The sequence below is a fragment of the Sander lucioperca genome, chromosome 19 (genome assembly GCF_008315115.2).
Source record: "Sander lucioperca isolate FBNREF2018 chromosome 19, SLUC_FBN_1.2, whole genome shotgun sequence".
Lineage (NCBI taxonomy): Eukaryota > Metazoa > Chordata > Actinopteri > Perciformes > Percidae > Sander > Sander lucioperca.
Window position 1 is genome coordinate 23,958,343 of NC_050191.1, and position 15,182 is coordinate 23,973,524.

Here is a 15,182-nt window from a genome sequence, read left to right on the forward strand (position 1 = left end):
GCAGCTTAAGTTCCCAACAGCCTTCTGACTGGATTTGACATTGAAGTATTATTATCAGGGGGAAGCCTTTCGAATGGAGTGGCTGAGGGAAGGAGAAGGAGAGAGATATGGGGAGACAAACACCAAGGGAGGAGTTAGAGAGAGAGAGACAGAAAAAGAAAGTGCCGTTGAGGAATCAGATTTCTACCACTGAGCATGTAATAACTGGGAGAGGTGAGTGCAATGACAACCACACCCCTCTGGCATTGAGACAGCCGTTTATACAGCGTATCAAAAGGGATATCGGCTCCGTTTGTCCATAGGGGCTGGGGCAGATAGGGTAATATAGCTGGTAGATTGGTTCTGGCTGAGCCTGAGCCTAAGGTGAGAATAAAGAGGATTACAGTTTTCTGAGAAATTCAAGTTCCTCCTGTGTGTCTCCACCCCACAAAACCTCTGGTGACTGGTGACTGTGTTTGTTTTTCCAATTACTCTAAGGACAGTATGTTCTTTCCAAAAAAAATAGCTGAAATTATCTAAACATTGAATTTGCCAAGAACTTCTCTTCTTGTTTGTTATACGGCTCCCATCACCGCATTTATTATGCTGACAAAGGCTGTATTGCCAAAACAGTTTCATTATAACCAGGGGTTAAATTGGGATTTGTTATGTGGGGATGGGCTCTGTGGTTTCAGGGTTGCTTCTTTTTTTTCTTTTTTTTTATGGCGGGTGGCAACCTATAGGACTGCACAGTATATTGTCTTTTTTATCATCACCACAATGTCAACTGGTGCAATAAACACATCGGGAAAGGTTTTTTGAGTTATTTGAAAGAGAGTGTTAGTGGAAAACTGCAATTTAAAATGTAACTATCATTCTTTTTTTATTGGTTGCTTTTCTGCTCAGTTCAATTTCCAATGTGTTCAATAAAAGAATGTTGAAGACTGGAAATCATTTCCTTTCATTTTGTTTTAATTCAACAAGCAATTTGTTGTGTTTTAGCAGTATACTGAAAGCAGCAGGAAGGCAGAACTGAGTACACTTTAATACCTGTTTAGTTATAGCAGGTGATATTGTTACTGCGATAGTCTACAACGTTATCAGAGCCCTAGCAACCACGGTTAAGGTGCATTACGGCCACATAGACTGAGGTTGCTGATCTGCTTGATAAATGGTATATGGATTGCTGCATTGAAACGGCGCTTTTTTAGTCTTATCGACCACTCAGAGCTCTCTACACTACAGGCCTATTCACACACATTCATATAGTGATGGCTGGAGGCTGGGGGCTATCATACAAGGTGCCACCTGCTCATCAGATAAACATTCACTCACATTCACAGCAATTGGAGTTTAGTATTTTGCACAAGAAAACTTTGACATGTAGATGTCAGGGGTCAGGGATCGAACCACCGACATTCCGATTGGTAGACGACCACTCTACTACAGCTTGAGCCACAGCTGCCAAAAGGTAGCTTTTAAGGAAACCTACTGACAGAGAGATAGGAAACCCCATTAAAGTTTGCAAGTTCTTACATCACCTCATTTAGGACCATGTTCTCTACAGCTACAAAGAGAACATGTTTAGTCCTTGTTTGAATTATTAAGCACGTTGTATATACAAGATGTGTTAAGTTAAGCATCCCTTGATGACATAAAAGAGCATGTGCCAGGGCTGAGCCCCGGGCAACCTCAGAAAAATTTAACCCTTGATTATAAATGCTAAAGAAATATGCAATATGTTGAGAAATAAGGCTATTTTTCTTGCAGTTTGTTCACTTTTGTTGAGGCTTAGTTTTAAGCTGCAGACAGACCAGAATTGGCAAGGCGAAATGTACATGCAAGCAGAAAGCAGGCGGGATTGAGAGTAATGTGGGCAGAAGAGCAAGCATAAAACTGTTGGTGCTAGCGTGTAGCCAGCAAGAAAACAACAACTTTCCACAAATTTAAGATAATACACCAAAGGTTGTATTACTCTATCAAAGTCCTGAAACACATTGTTGAATTTCGAAGAATTATTCAGATGTTACTTAGTCAAATAAAATTGATTCATTGAAATTGATTGATTGATTGATTGATTGATTGATTGATTGATTGATTAAGAGGCAATACCTCAATGTAAAAATAGCAGTTCACGAGTAAAGGTCTTGCATTCAAAATTGTACTTCACTGAAAGTACAGAATTATTATTGGCAAAATGTACTTGGAGTATCAAAAGTAAAAGCACTATTTTGGCAGAATATCCTGTGAGTGTTACATTATTATATATTTTATTGTTGAATCATTATGACTTTTACTGTTTTAGTTGGAGATCACTTTACATACTTGTAGTTTGATCTAGAACAACGCATCATATTTTATGTTTAAGTTGATATTAAGTTGATCTTTGCAAAATCTCAATACAAAATGGAATTATTTAAGTAAAGTAAAAGTACCTAAAAAACGGTACTGAAGTACATTACTTGAGTAAATCTATTTACGTTCCACCACTGGCCAGATGTCACAACTTGAAAGTGATGAGAAGTAGAGTGAATATATGAGCGAATATATTTCTAGAATCTAGTGCGACTATGTAGTTTCTTTTCACCCCCTCTGTACAACTGAGACAAAAAAGCGGGGGAAAAGCTTAATTGAATACATCCAGGTAAATTATAGTTTAATCAAACACGTTTAGTGTTGTGCATTTAAGTGCAGTTAAAATTACATGCCACATTCAGTGCTGAACTGGTTCAATTTAAGTGGAACTGTTAGAGTGAAGCCAAAGCAAACAGGACGTCTAATCTTTATTTTATCACTTCCCAGCAACAACATTAGAAAGGTGTAAATGGATGTGTGTGGCAGCCGGGAAAGTGGGTTATTGGACGGAAAATCTTGGCTTAAGTTTGGTGCATGAATCACTGTTACCCTGCTCTTAAAAGTGAGCAATGTATAAAGTTTTGTTTTGTTTATAGCTGATAAGTTGTAAACTTTGTGGGTTGTGAATGTATGTTGTTGTGTGTGTATTCAACATTTCTGCTGACTTTCTCCATAATGCATTATTAATATCCCTAAACACTTTGATCCAAAAGCAGTGTACCCCATAAATAAATCAGAGATCATCCTACTTCTTGTCAGCTCCCTTGAGAGGGTGAATGTTTGTGTTTAACAGTCAGTTTCCCCACAGGAAGCTGATTTTAGTGTTGAAAGTGTAAACTTTTGAGCTGTTACATCAACAGAGGTTGTATTGCTCAGTGCCAATCCTCACTGTCACTAACAAGCTCTGCCTTGCAGAATCTCCCAAGGGGAATTTTAAGCAGAATAAGATTTTCTAAAACTGTCATTCATTTACATTTTTAATGACTCACTCCAGTAAACAACTTAAGTATTTTCTTTCTGTAATTAGCTAATTTGTCTCCTAACATTTGTTTTTAATTTTCGTGTTGACGTGTTTGTCACAAAAAGAAACCATTTGTCTTCATCCTTCCATCCAGATCATACAACCATACAACAGAGTTTTACTTTATTCTGACGATCTTCCTCTGGACCTGTGTATTTTAAATTTTACATGACCTCTCTGTGTTCATCGCTTTCTCCCCCCCGTCCAGCTGGAGTCTGGTGTGCCGCTACCGAGCCCGATGGAGCTGATGGGGAAGATCTTGGTGAAGAACAAGAAGAAACACCACAAGACAGACGGAAGCACCAAGAAGAAGCTCTCAGAACAGGTTTCCAACACCTACAGCGATTCTTCCAGTGTTTGCGAGCCCTCCTCTCCTAGTGCAGGTACAGCTAGCGCTCCCTTTGACACACAAGCGCACGCACTCACATCCTACAAACAAAGCCATCAAGTCCCACTGGAACCGTTGAGTTATGATGTTTCAAATGCAAAATTTAGCCTAACCGTCTGGGTCCATCCATAATATGGACCAACACCTCTATGCCATGCAGAAAGTCACTGGAGCAAAACAGTGCTATTGTTTATCATTCATCATTTTCATTGCCCTCTCCATCAGCTGAAGGTATTATTGGCTATTGCATACACTCCCTGTCCGGCATATACACTGCTAGTCACTTGGGTGTCTTAAACACAGGCCGGTAGTGGCCTTCATTGTATCAGTGTGTGAGCATGCTGCTGTGTGCACATTATACTATAACTGTCTGAAGTTATTATCTCAATTTATGGATTTTTATATTTTCACAGCTGCTCTGTTTTTAGTTTTCCCTTATCGTTCATATCTGTATTGTAGTTGGTTACACTTTATATGTGTGTGTGCGTGTGTGTGTTGGTGTGCGCGTGTGTGTGTGTGTGTGTGTACACGCATGCTTCTTTTTGTACTTTATATTTCCCACTATCTATTCATGTTTGTACATAAAGGATATCATTTAGTTGTAAATAATAATAAACCTTGCAATCAATCACCTTTAGTTTTCTTTGGTTGCTGAGCTGCAATCTTCATTCTTACACTGACACATACTGCCCCCTGGTGTAAGGAAATAAGTTGCACAAGTGTTTGACTCTTTTCTAACTGTCAGGAATCCTTTTTAACTGGTGTGCATTGAGACAAACACCGATCAGTGGGGCACAATGACATCTGCCGATCTTCAAATGGGAAAAAAAAGAATTTACATACATTATGATAACCAAGAAAATAATACATTATTAAAACAATGGTCTTCGTGCCTTCCACAGAAAATATGGCCTAACTTTCTACAAGTGTCCATTCCCGTCTTTTGACAGCTTTGACAGTTGAGCACAGTAACATTTGAAGGCAAACTAGATGTTATGAAGAACTTTGTATATTTAAAAAGGGCTATACAATTACTATTAATTACAGAATAAAGAGTTGTATGACATACTGTACTGCATGATGGTAGACTAAACAACAGACCACTTCAAATTAAACTTTACAGTAGTTTGACCTTGTAGTGTTGTACAGTAGGATGCAGGTTTGTTGCTTTTGATGAATTTGTTTTTTCCACACAGGTTCAACCAAAGAGGAGATGGCAGATTCCTCACAGCCTTCAGAGGGTGCTGAGCTCAGCCTGAGGCCGCAGGGCAGAAAGTCTATTGGTGAGTCATATATAGTACATGACCTCAGATTCTGCGGAAAAGCTTTGGCATGGCTCTCATCAGACGGGCTGCAGACACTATAGGTCAGTCTGACCATTACACTGCTAAAATTAATTTCATCAGTCAGTGTGACCTCAGATTCAGTGGGAAATCTTTAGTAGATCTCTCATTATGCAGGCGCAGAGGACGGGTCACCGCGACCAAAATAATATTAAAATGAATTTCCTCAGTCACCATGAGCTCCGTGGGTTGGGCTTATTTGTGTCCCTGCTGTAGATGTAATGGAGGCAACTGATAAAGACTTGTTTGAAGCCTATCAGCCTGTCCAACATTCTGCATCGAGTATGTGGCAATGTCAATTAAATGTACACACATTTAGCTTTATTTATTGTATTTTACCTGTGACCATATTTGTGGCTCATATTTCAGGTGAGGTGGAGGCGGAGAGTGAGGATGATGATGATGATGATGACGACTGTAAAAAGGGCTCAATGGATGAGGTGTGCATCTCGCAAGTGACATTCTGCAATCAGTTCAAATACTAGTAATAATGGAGATTTACAGTACAGCTCAGTGTACTATTTGCATGCCATGTGCTGAGGCTGCCCTCTAGTGTACGTATTTGATAATGCATTTTATTTCTACTGATGTGTTTCCAAAGTCTTGAATAATAAGGGCGGCTTTTCAGAAGCTCAGACACATCCTTCTCATTGTTTCCAAGCATTAAAGTCAGACCTTTTGTTAAAACATTGTGCTGCATTACGTTCATATATTTGTGTGTGTGTGTGTGTGTGTGTGTGTGTGTGTGTGTGTTCATGTACAGGGTACAGCAGGCAGTGAGGCATTTGCTACAGTGGAAATGTCCAACCTGGTCATCTACATCCAGCCTGTCAAGTTTAACAGCTTCGAGGCTTCCAAAAGTATGGACAACATACCTGAAGACATTGCATGCAAAATGAACATACTGAATACGTTTTTAATAGTGATTTTGGAAGATAATCACTATGATCAACATATCACCATATCTGCCCGCAGAGATCAATCGCAGCTTCCAGATGTCATCCTTCGTAGAGACCAAAGCTTTGGAACAGCTGACCAAATGTCCTGTAGAGTTTGTGGAGTATCCTTCTCAGTTTTACCACACTACTGAATATAACTCACAATGTTTGAATCTAATTTGCGTTCATGTTTAACTTCTGTTCTTCGAGCTGTGTCTGCAGTGCACGTACTGCATTACGGCCCATTATATTCCTTATGGTAGTCTGCTCTTCACCACTTCACTCATATTTTCTAATTCTGTTAAAGAAACGTAATGAAGAGATGATAATCATATACAAAGAACTGTGAGTCACTGTCAGTAATTCTAGTTTTAAAGTCGTAATACAATATTTGAAGAAGTAGTTGTAGTAACAGTACCTGTTGTACTTTCTAATGCAGGCCATGCAGCATTGTCTTTAACCAGCTCTGTTCAGATACAACAAGCTACAGCTGAGCAGGATTTACCCTAAAGGCACTCGAGTGGATTCATCCAACTACAACCCTCAGCTCTTCTGGAACGCCGGCTGTCAGCTGGTGGCGCTCAACTTCCAAACAATTGGTGAGCGAGGATAGTGAAAGACATTTCTATTACATCTTTTTACAACAGAAAAATACTTTGCACATCTATACCTTGAGACAGGTGCGTCAGAGTGGGACGAGTAGGTCTGTCTTACTTGAAAAAATAAATGTAATAGCTGTAATAGTTTAAGCAAGTTAGACAGTGTGCGGGAGTTTCTTTGCAACTTTTTATTACATATTTTTAAAATTGTGTAAATGCTTTATTCCTTGCGAAATTTATGATTAAAAATGTATTTTAAAAAATGACTTATTTGTTTTAATGCCTCATTATGTAAATAATAAAGTTTGTCAGTTTCACTTCAGTGTTGACTCACCTTAATATTATTATTCTGTCCTCGCTCCGCAGATTTGTCCATGCAGTTGAACCTGGGCATGTATGAGTACAACGGGAAATGTGGCTACAGACTCAAACCGGAGTTTATGAGGCGGCCGGACAAACACTTTGACCCTTTCACTGAGAGCACAGTGGATGGGATAGTAGCCAACACACTGTCTGTAAAGGTGGGTGTATTTTTGTGTTGGTCTTTTTGTGTCTGCAAAGCTATCTGTGTCTCTCTCTGTGTGTATTTGATCATTGTTTATGCTCTCTTGCTTTCTTTCCTTCTACGGTAATTCCAGATCATTTCAGGCCAGTTCCTGTCAGATAAGAAAGTAGGCACGTATGTGGAGATCGACATGTTCGGCTTACCGGTGGACACCAAGAGGAAAGCGTTCAAGACCAAGACATCTCAAGGCAACGCCATCAACCCTGTCTGGGAAGAGGAGGCTATTGTCTTCAAGAAGGTCAGGCTATGTTCTCAGTTATAGCTTTCAATATACCTGTATACAGTGCAGAGAACACATTTACTGCCAAATATACACACAGCCATTTGTAATGATTGTATGTTCTAAAGCCTGTAATCAAAATTGAGACTGTTTCAGAACTGTATCAAACTTAGTGGTGTCATTTTAACAATGAGTGTTTTTTATACATGTTCCTCAGGTTGTTCTGCCCACACTTGCTTCATTAAGGATAGCCGTGTTTGAAGAAGGAGGGAAGTTCATCGGCCACCGTATCATTCCTGTGTCAGCCATCCGTCCAGGTAACAAAGATTTGTTACAACACAGCTCTTATTGTCCACCATCAATTTAAACGGTTTCATTTAATGATAAATTCCACTTTTGGAATAGAGTTTGAGAACAGAGGAAATACACTGAAGCAAAGTTATAGAAGCATTAGCTCTTTAAAATAAATACACCCTCAGAAACCAGAGACAGTACCATGTGACATGTTTGAATAAGCTGTGGTTGTTTCCTGAAGTGTGTTTTAATTATCTGGATGCTTTGCAGCAATTGTTGTTTCTGAACTGATAGACGCTCTATCTGACTCTGCAGGCTATCACTACATCAGCCTAAGGAATGAGAAGAACCAGTCCCTGACTTTGCCGGCTCTGTTTGTGTATGTAGAAGTAAAGGACTATGTCCCAGACACATTTGCAGGTAAGTCAGGTGAACATATTAAAACCAAAAGTCAAATGTTTTCGTCCAGAAAACACTGCAGGTCCAGAGTTGTGTTCAAAAGGCTGCTTTATTTTCTTTCTGATACTCAGATGTCATTGAAGCCTTGTCCAATCCCATCCGCTATGTCAACCTGATGGAGCAGAGAGCCAATCAGCTGGCTGCTCTAACTCTGGAGGAGGGAGGAGAGGAGGAGGGTGACAAAGAGGTGTGTGTGTGTGTGTGTGTGTGTGTGTGTGTGTGTGTGGGTGTGGGTGTGGGTGTGTGTGTGTGTGTGTGTGTGTGTGTGTGTGTGTGTGTGTTTGTGTCTCGCATATGCTGGACATCCCACACGTGTGTGCTCATATTTGTTTGTGTTTATATGTGGAAAGCTTTGTGCCACTGATCAGTCACTGATTACGATGAGCGGTCCCTCAGCCAGCTGGCAGCTCGCCTCATTGTTAGGATATAACTGGTTTAGGAATTAAAAACAGATGGTAGGGAGAATGAGAAGATGCAGACAGAGTGGAGTTCTCTTTCTTCAGCAAAACCCTATTAAGAAGCAATTTAGAAAGAAGCAGGTCTTTAATATCACTGCACTTTAAAACCCGTCCACCAGCACCATTGTAGTGAAAGGATGGATTATGAACCACAGCTTGTTTCCAGCACAGATCCCCAAAGATATTATCAGCAGACTTTTGTTTGGACCATTTTTCATTCCCAGTCGCTCCATGATAAACTGCACTGCAGCCACAGCTGTGGCAGTATTGTTGCTGCATTTCATTAAACCTCCTTCAGCATCCACCTGCGGGCTCTGTTTCTAGGTTTCCTCTGAGGATAGGTCTGTCATTGTGGCTCTGTGTACTTTCACCTATATGCTTTAAGGTGTAGTGACATGTTTAGATGCTAGATGTCAAAAATGAACACAATTTACAAATCTGTTTACTTTATTTGTCTGGCTGAAATTGCTGATAAGACGTCCGTTTACTTTGGTTTGTGACACGTTTTCTGACCATGTTGAAATTCTCATTCACAAAAAGGGGATATGATTTGAGGTTGACAACCAAATCAATCAAATCAATTCAAAAATGAATACCTATGACAATTCCCTAGACCTCATATTGATCCTATCGAGGTCTGTAATTGTAAGGTTATAGGTCTAATTCAGATTTAAGCATAGCATCAATCTTAAAGGTACCCCGTGGAGATTTTGACCACTAAAAACATTTCTATGGAGCTCACACACGAGGACGCACATGCATGCGTGTATGCTTGCGGGCGACATGATACACTGTTGATTATTTCACGTCCTCATTTCAACTGATGTACAATGTCAATGACAATGTGATAATGTGCCAAGAAATGTAGCAATGCACCAACAAAGGCAAGGAAGAAGAAAAATACACAAAATTATTCAAAAATGTGTCTCTGAAAATGTTTTATGTGGAAGGAAATGCATTCAACACATTTATTAGACCTTAAGGATATACAAAATATGATTTGGTGAGACACGGTGAATGTAAACATAACTGTAAACAAAAAAAGGTATCTTTAACTCTGTCCCAGCCACTAAGAATCTCCAAATTACTTTCACATTGAAAGCACTTCCTGACTAACCGCTGACTAACTGACGTGATGGGATGTGATTCACTGTAAGAGTTGGCAGTTACCTTTAACTTTAGTACAGGCTGCAGTTTGAACATAATCTAAATGCCAAGCAGCTCAGAGAGTTACACAAGTCCTGGCTGCTTAAGAGAATGTGACTTGCTTTGTTCCAAGTGACATAACTCAGTAAAGATTGCACTGCGAACAGCTCACACTAATGGGCCATTCAACATTACAACAATAGAAGGAGAGTGGTAGCCTTGTAGGTGCTGCATTGAGGGTAAAGTAGCTGCAATTTTTGTTAATGTGGTGTCATTTTGAATTTACTTGACAGAGAGTACAGGTAGCCAAGGATTAATGTAGGTTTAGTGCAACAGGGAGCAGACAAAGGGATGTTATCTAAGGAGGGATGTGAGAGGCAAGGTAGGACATGGGGTCATCTTGGGTTATAACAAGAGGGGACCGGAAAAAAGGATTGTTCCTTTGGGGCTTGTATTATTTGATTTGCCAGCTGATATGATTAGCCAGGAGGATGTCAAAGGAGTGCTGTTTCATGCTGTGACCATGGCAACAGTCACCAAACTGGTAGAGCATCAAAAGGGAGAGCACATTGTGCGGATACAAACGTAGAGAGAGTGGGGAAAGAAAGGAGAAGACCTGGCTAGTGTCACTAGAACAGAGATTATTTAAACATTAACATTTCAGAGATAAGGGCATATAGACCGAGAGCCAGCGGAGCCTAGGGGAAATTAAGATCTGCTGAGCCACGGCACTGGAACAATGTTGAGAGTGGGTTACCAAAGCTATGTCTACACACTATCCTGCAGGACACAGGTACAACAAGAGACTTCTGAAAACAGATACCACCACTCAAGGAGGTTTTTCTTCCTCAGAAAAAAACTTGTATGACTGTGTATTTGGAGGCTTTGTGACACAGAAGAATGAGATATTCAGTGAACTTTGTATTCAAGTTTAAACAAAGAAGAAAACAGCAAGTATTTCACCTGAAAGCAGCAGAGGAATGTGTGTGACAATTTATGCAATGTTTGATTGTGTGTGTGTGTGTGTGTGTGTGTGTGTGTGTGTGTGTGTGTGTGTGTGTGTGTGTGTGTGTGTGTGTGTGTTTTTGTACAACTCTTCACCACCACTTGTAAACACTGAGAAGGTGTATATACGTGCTGTTCATTTTACCGTACTTCACATTTAAAATGCTATACAGAGGAGTCACTGGTTAGTGCTGTATTCACAGATGTGTTGACTGGATTGATCTAAATGTTGAATCTTTGATGTGATGGACAGGTGGAGGCAGGAAGTGATGCCCCCTCAGAATCTAAGGTGGATCAGAGGGTGACGTTGCCTGCAGAGAACGGACTGAGCCACACACCCATTATCGCCCCGAAACCCCCTTCGCTGGTCGGACACCAGCCCCAATCTGCAGGTACTGAATAACCAGCCTTCAAATCCCATCATCCCATTTTCCCAATATCTAAAATGTCACCTGTGTTTTAAATGCACTTGAATTATAACATTATGTTGAAACATCATATTCACTTTGACTAACACATTAAACATTAGAAATACACGATAATTGTTCTATAAAAAAAATATGCAAAAAATACATTTTATAGTTTGCTTTAGTAAATACTCACACCCTTACATTTTGTACCTTTTTATGAAATGTTGCAATTAATCTTCTGTTGTTAATCATGATAATACATTCATAATGTATCTGTCAATGTCTCTTATGGACAAGAGTATGAGGATTATGGGTTACAGATAAAAGCCACAACTGAAAAGAGAAAAAAAATGATCATGACATTATATTAATATAATAACAGAAAATGTGTGCTTCTCTGTATGTTATGTTAATTAGATTTTTGAGGGGAGATAAACAAGGTTCTATTGTTCATATAGATTTTACTTGGCCCCCTGACCATATTTATTATCTATATTAAAACAACATGAAAATATAATTTCTCTGTTGTAATAACAAAAATCATTTCAGAAAAGATCAGAGATATTTTGTCACTTAGCTATGCAACCAACTGGCAACTCAACATGTGAACTTGTTTTTGGTAACCAGGCTCATTGAAACCATCAGTGAAGACTGAAGACATCATTCAGAGTGTCCTCACTGGTAAGGCTTTATTTTTAAACATCATCCTGATGCACACCCTTATGAGGTTATTATTCAGACTCACAGACTGACGGATTTTGGTGGTCACGTACATTGATTAAGTTTGCAGGACAAAGATTTAGCAGAAATACAACATATAATGTTTTTTCATGAAAAGATCATTTATGTTCACGAAATTCACAGTTAACTATATGCTGTCATGTAAAGTATGAGTCATATGTGTTGTAAATGCAGTGCTTATCACTTTATGTCTCTAGATATAATGGGGTTATTCTGTTGGTATATTCATCACTTCAATGCAACTTCGAAAAGTGCTGATAATTTTAGCTACCAAGCAGTTGCTGAAATCAGCTGTAACATCATGGTGCTTATGTACTGTATGTACACAATTTGATTATTATTGTACATACTGATTTGCATTCACAGTTAAATAATAATAATCTTTATTTATAGAGCATTTAAAATGTATTGTACAGTCTGTCACCCTGTCTCTTGCTCACTTTTGTCCCATCATTCTGTTGGTCCTCCGTCCCCTGCCTTTAGAATTAGAGGCTCAGACAGTGGAGGAGTTGAAGCAACAGAAGGGCTTTGTCCGAGAGCAGAGGAAGCAGTACAAGGAGATGAAGGAGCTGGTTCGGAAACACCACCGCAAGACCAGCGAGCTGATCAAGGAGCACACAGCGCGTGTGTCTGAGCTACAGAGCCAGTATCAGCGCCGGCGCTCTGCCCTGCAGAAGAGCCGCAAACGAGACGGTAAGAAAAGGTAGGTAGCCTCCTCCTCTTCTCCTCTTCAAACTGCCCTACTATTGGTTTCCCTCTTCACCTCTTTCCTTTGAGGTCTTTGCCTTTTGCTCTATCTATCTTTACAAAAAGGAAATCCACCAAATGAACGCAACTAAGAAAAAATAGGCTTTTGTTTTACCTACAACTAACTGGCCAAATGTTGAGATATTTTAGTTGAAAGTCATTCTGGGAAATAAAGTAAATTACTATCAGGTTCAGGGAAAGTGGGAATGCCATAGAAATTAAATTACAACAATACAATGTCCTTGATAACACACAGTATGTAAAATGGTGTTTGGATTTTCATTCCCTCCTTTCCTTCTTCATTCCTTTTTTTCTGTGTCCTAGAGGTGCAACGATGATTCGATTAGTTGTCAACTATTAAATTAATTGCCAACTATTTTGATAATCGATTAATCGTTTGAGTTATTTTTTTATAAAAAAAAATAAGAATTCTCTGATTCCAGCTTGTTAAATGTGAATATCTTCTAGTTTCTTCTCTCCTTTGTGACAGTAAACTGAATATCTTTGAGTTTTGGACAAAACAAGACATTTGAGGACGTCCTCTTAGGCTTTGGCAAACACTGATCCACATTTTTCACCATGTTTTGACATTTTTATAGATCAAACAACTAATCGAGAAAATAATCGACAGATTAATCGACTATGAAAATAATCGCTAGTTGCAGCCCTACTGTCTTCCATCTACAGAAATACACAGTACATCATGCACTTGTAAATACATATTTAAAGTCCGCTGTTGCATATTGTATTGCTCCAGAACAAACCGTACAGAGCAGACATTGCATTCTTCAGAAAGAAAAAGAGGCTGAGCTATGTGTGTAATAAGAATAAGGGGATAAAGCTTCCTCTAGGCCTCAGGGAGTCGTTCAGGGCCCTCAGGAGTCCATCACACAGCAACGATTACAGTCCTCTCAGCCAGTGTGGACCGCAGAGAGCCACTGGATGAGCCAATAACACAATTCAACCAAGTTACTTCAAGGTAGAAGATAAGTGCTCCTCCTAGTGTTTGAAATAACATCATTGATGTTCATAGCACCATTCCCTAAAAACGTTTTATTTGATGACCAGTAGCTGTGATGAGGGCATCCATGTGCATATCTGTGTTACAAGTTTTCTTAATATACAGTAGATGTTTTATTGTATATCAAGATACATATAAATTAATATGCATTCATTTACAATGTCCAGTTATAGAATGAGTAGGGACTACTAAACTGAAAAAAGGAGGTATCTTAATTTGCAGATGTTCTGATTATGTGCGTGTGTGTGTGTGTGTGTGTGTGTGTGTGTGTGTGTGTGTGTGTGTGTGTGTGTGTGTGTGTGTGTGTGTGTGTGTGTCTAGTCGGTCCGAACAATCTCTGTCGAGCCTGGACCAGGAGCTGTGTGAGCTGGATCAGGAGTGCAGCCAGAGGCTTTCAGAGCTGAAGGAGCAGCAGCAGCAGCAGCTCCTCACACTTCGCCAGGAGCAGTACTACAGCGAAAAGTACCAGAAACGAGAACACATCAAGCAGGTACTCACAAACACACACAACAAATACACACATACTGTATGTAGATGTGGAAAAACAAGGTTCGGGGGGGGGGGGCTAAGTAAATACTAACTAATATTAGTTAAGTAAATACTAAGCAAAAGGGCTGCAACAAATATGTCTCATACTGTCTGTTTTCACTTCACTTTCAAGAGATGTATCTACACCGTTCTTATCAATGTCTGATTTCTAGTGTCCTCCTTTACTAGCACTACTGACAATATGCAGTATGGGCAAAATCCTTTTCAAACTCCATTTGCATGCACATGCAAGGCTCTCATTATTTATGGCCTTTAAAATGCTTTTGCATTTTGTAGTGAAATGGCTAAATAACTGGAATATCTGAAAGAATAGACATTAAGATTCATCTCATATCTGCTCCAGCCAAAACTACGCTGTGCCCCAAAAGGCACACACAGTTGTTTTAAATTATTATAAGGTACATACTGCACATATATTGATGGAAGACTGAAAGCCCTAGATCAAATGTCATATTTCCTGTCATCGCTGTACGTCTGTTAGCTGCCTATTTATGGCCAACATACATATAGCTAATTTCATACTTCTCTCCACTGAACTTGTGTGTCGTCATTAAACTCTTGTTGAGTGACTATTCCCAGAGTTTATAATACCAGTTAGGGTGGTCAGTGTTTCCATATAAACAGTACATATAAACATACATATACTGTATAAACAAGTGCATAGTGTATGTAGCAGTAGGATTAACAGGCCCGTGTATGCCACACACATGCAGGAGCTTGCCCAGACTTGAGTTGGACTAGATATAATGCTGAATGAATATTACAGCCATCATTCTGCTGCCTGTGCACGTGTTCTGTTGTATGGTGTGGAAAAATGAATATCTTCTGCTCCAGTACACCTGCACAGTGAACACAGCTGAGGTGTCACAAAGGTTTATTCAAGCAAAAGACAACAAGCATAATGGAGATTGTGTTGTTTCCATGATCTGAATTTTGTTTAATTA

General features: G+C 39.5%; 1 protein-coding gene across 5 annotated transcripts in view; it reads left to right on the plus strand.

Annotated features, from left to right (window-relative positions):
• Window positions 1–15,182, plus strand: part of LOC116041939 (1-phosphatidylinositol 4,5-bisphosphate phosphodiesterase beta-1) — a 172,395-nt gene that overhangs the window by 136,130 nt on the left and 21,083 nt on the right. For all 5 annotated transcript variants that reach the window (XM_031288011.2, XM_031288010.2, XM_031288012.2 and 2 more), the window contains 15 exons: window positions 3,564–3,738; window positions 4,940–5,026; window positions 5,456–5,526; window positions 5,850–5,946; window positions 6,062–6,146; window positions 6,499–6,623; window positions 6,990–7,144; window positions 7,262–7,426; window positions 7,626–7,725; window positions 8,018–8,122; window positions 8,233–8,348; window positions 11,024–11,162; window positions 11,808–11,861; window positions 12,405–12,624; window positions 14,011–14,179. In XM_031288011.2, the coding sequence (XP_031143871.1) occupies window positions 3,564–3,738; window positions 4,940–5,026; window positions 5,456–5,526; window positions 5,850–5,946; window positions 6,062–6,146; window positions 6,499–6,623; window positions 6,990–7,144; window positions 7,262–7,426; window positions 7,626–7,725; window positions 8,018–8,122; window positions 8,233–8,348; window positions 11,024–11,162; window positions 11,808–11,861; window positions 12,405–12,624; window positions 14,011–14,179 (1,863 nt within the window). The remainder of the gene's footprint in view (window positions 1–3,563; window positions 3,739–4,939; window positions 5,027–5,455; window positions 5,527–5,849; window positions 5,947–6,061; window positions 6,147–6,498; window positions 6,624–6,989; window positions 7,145–7,261; window positions 7,427–7,625; window positions 7,726–8,017; window positions 8,123–8,232; window positions 8,349–11,023; window positions 11,163–11,807; window positions 11,862–12,404; window positions 12,625–14,010; window positions 14,180–15,182) is intronic.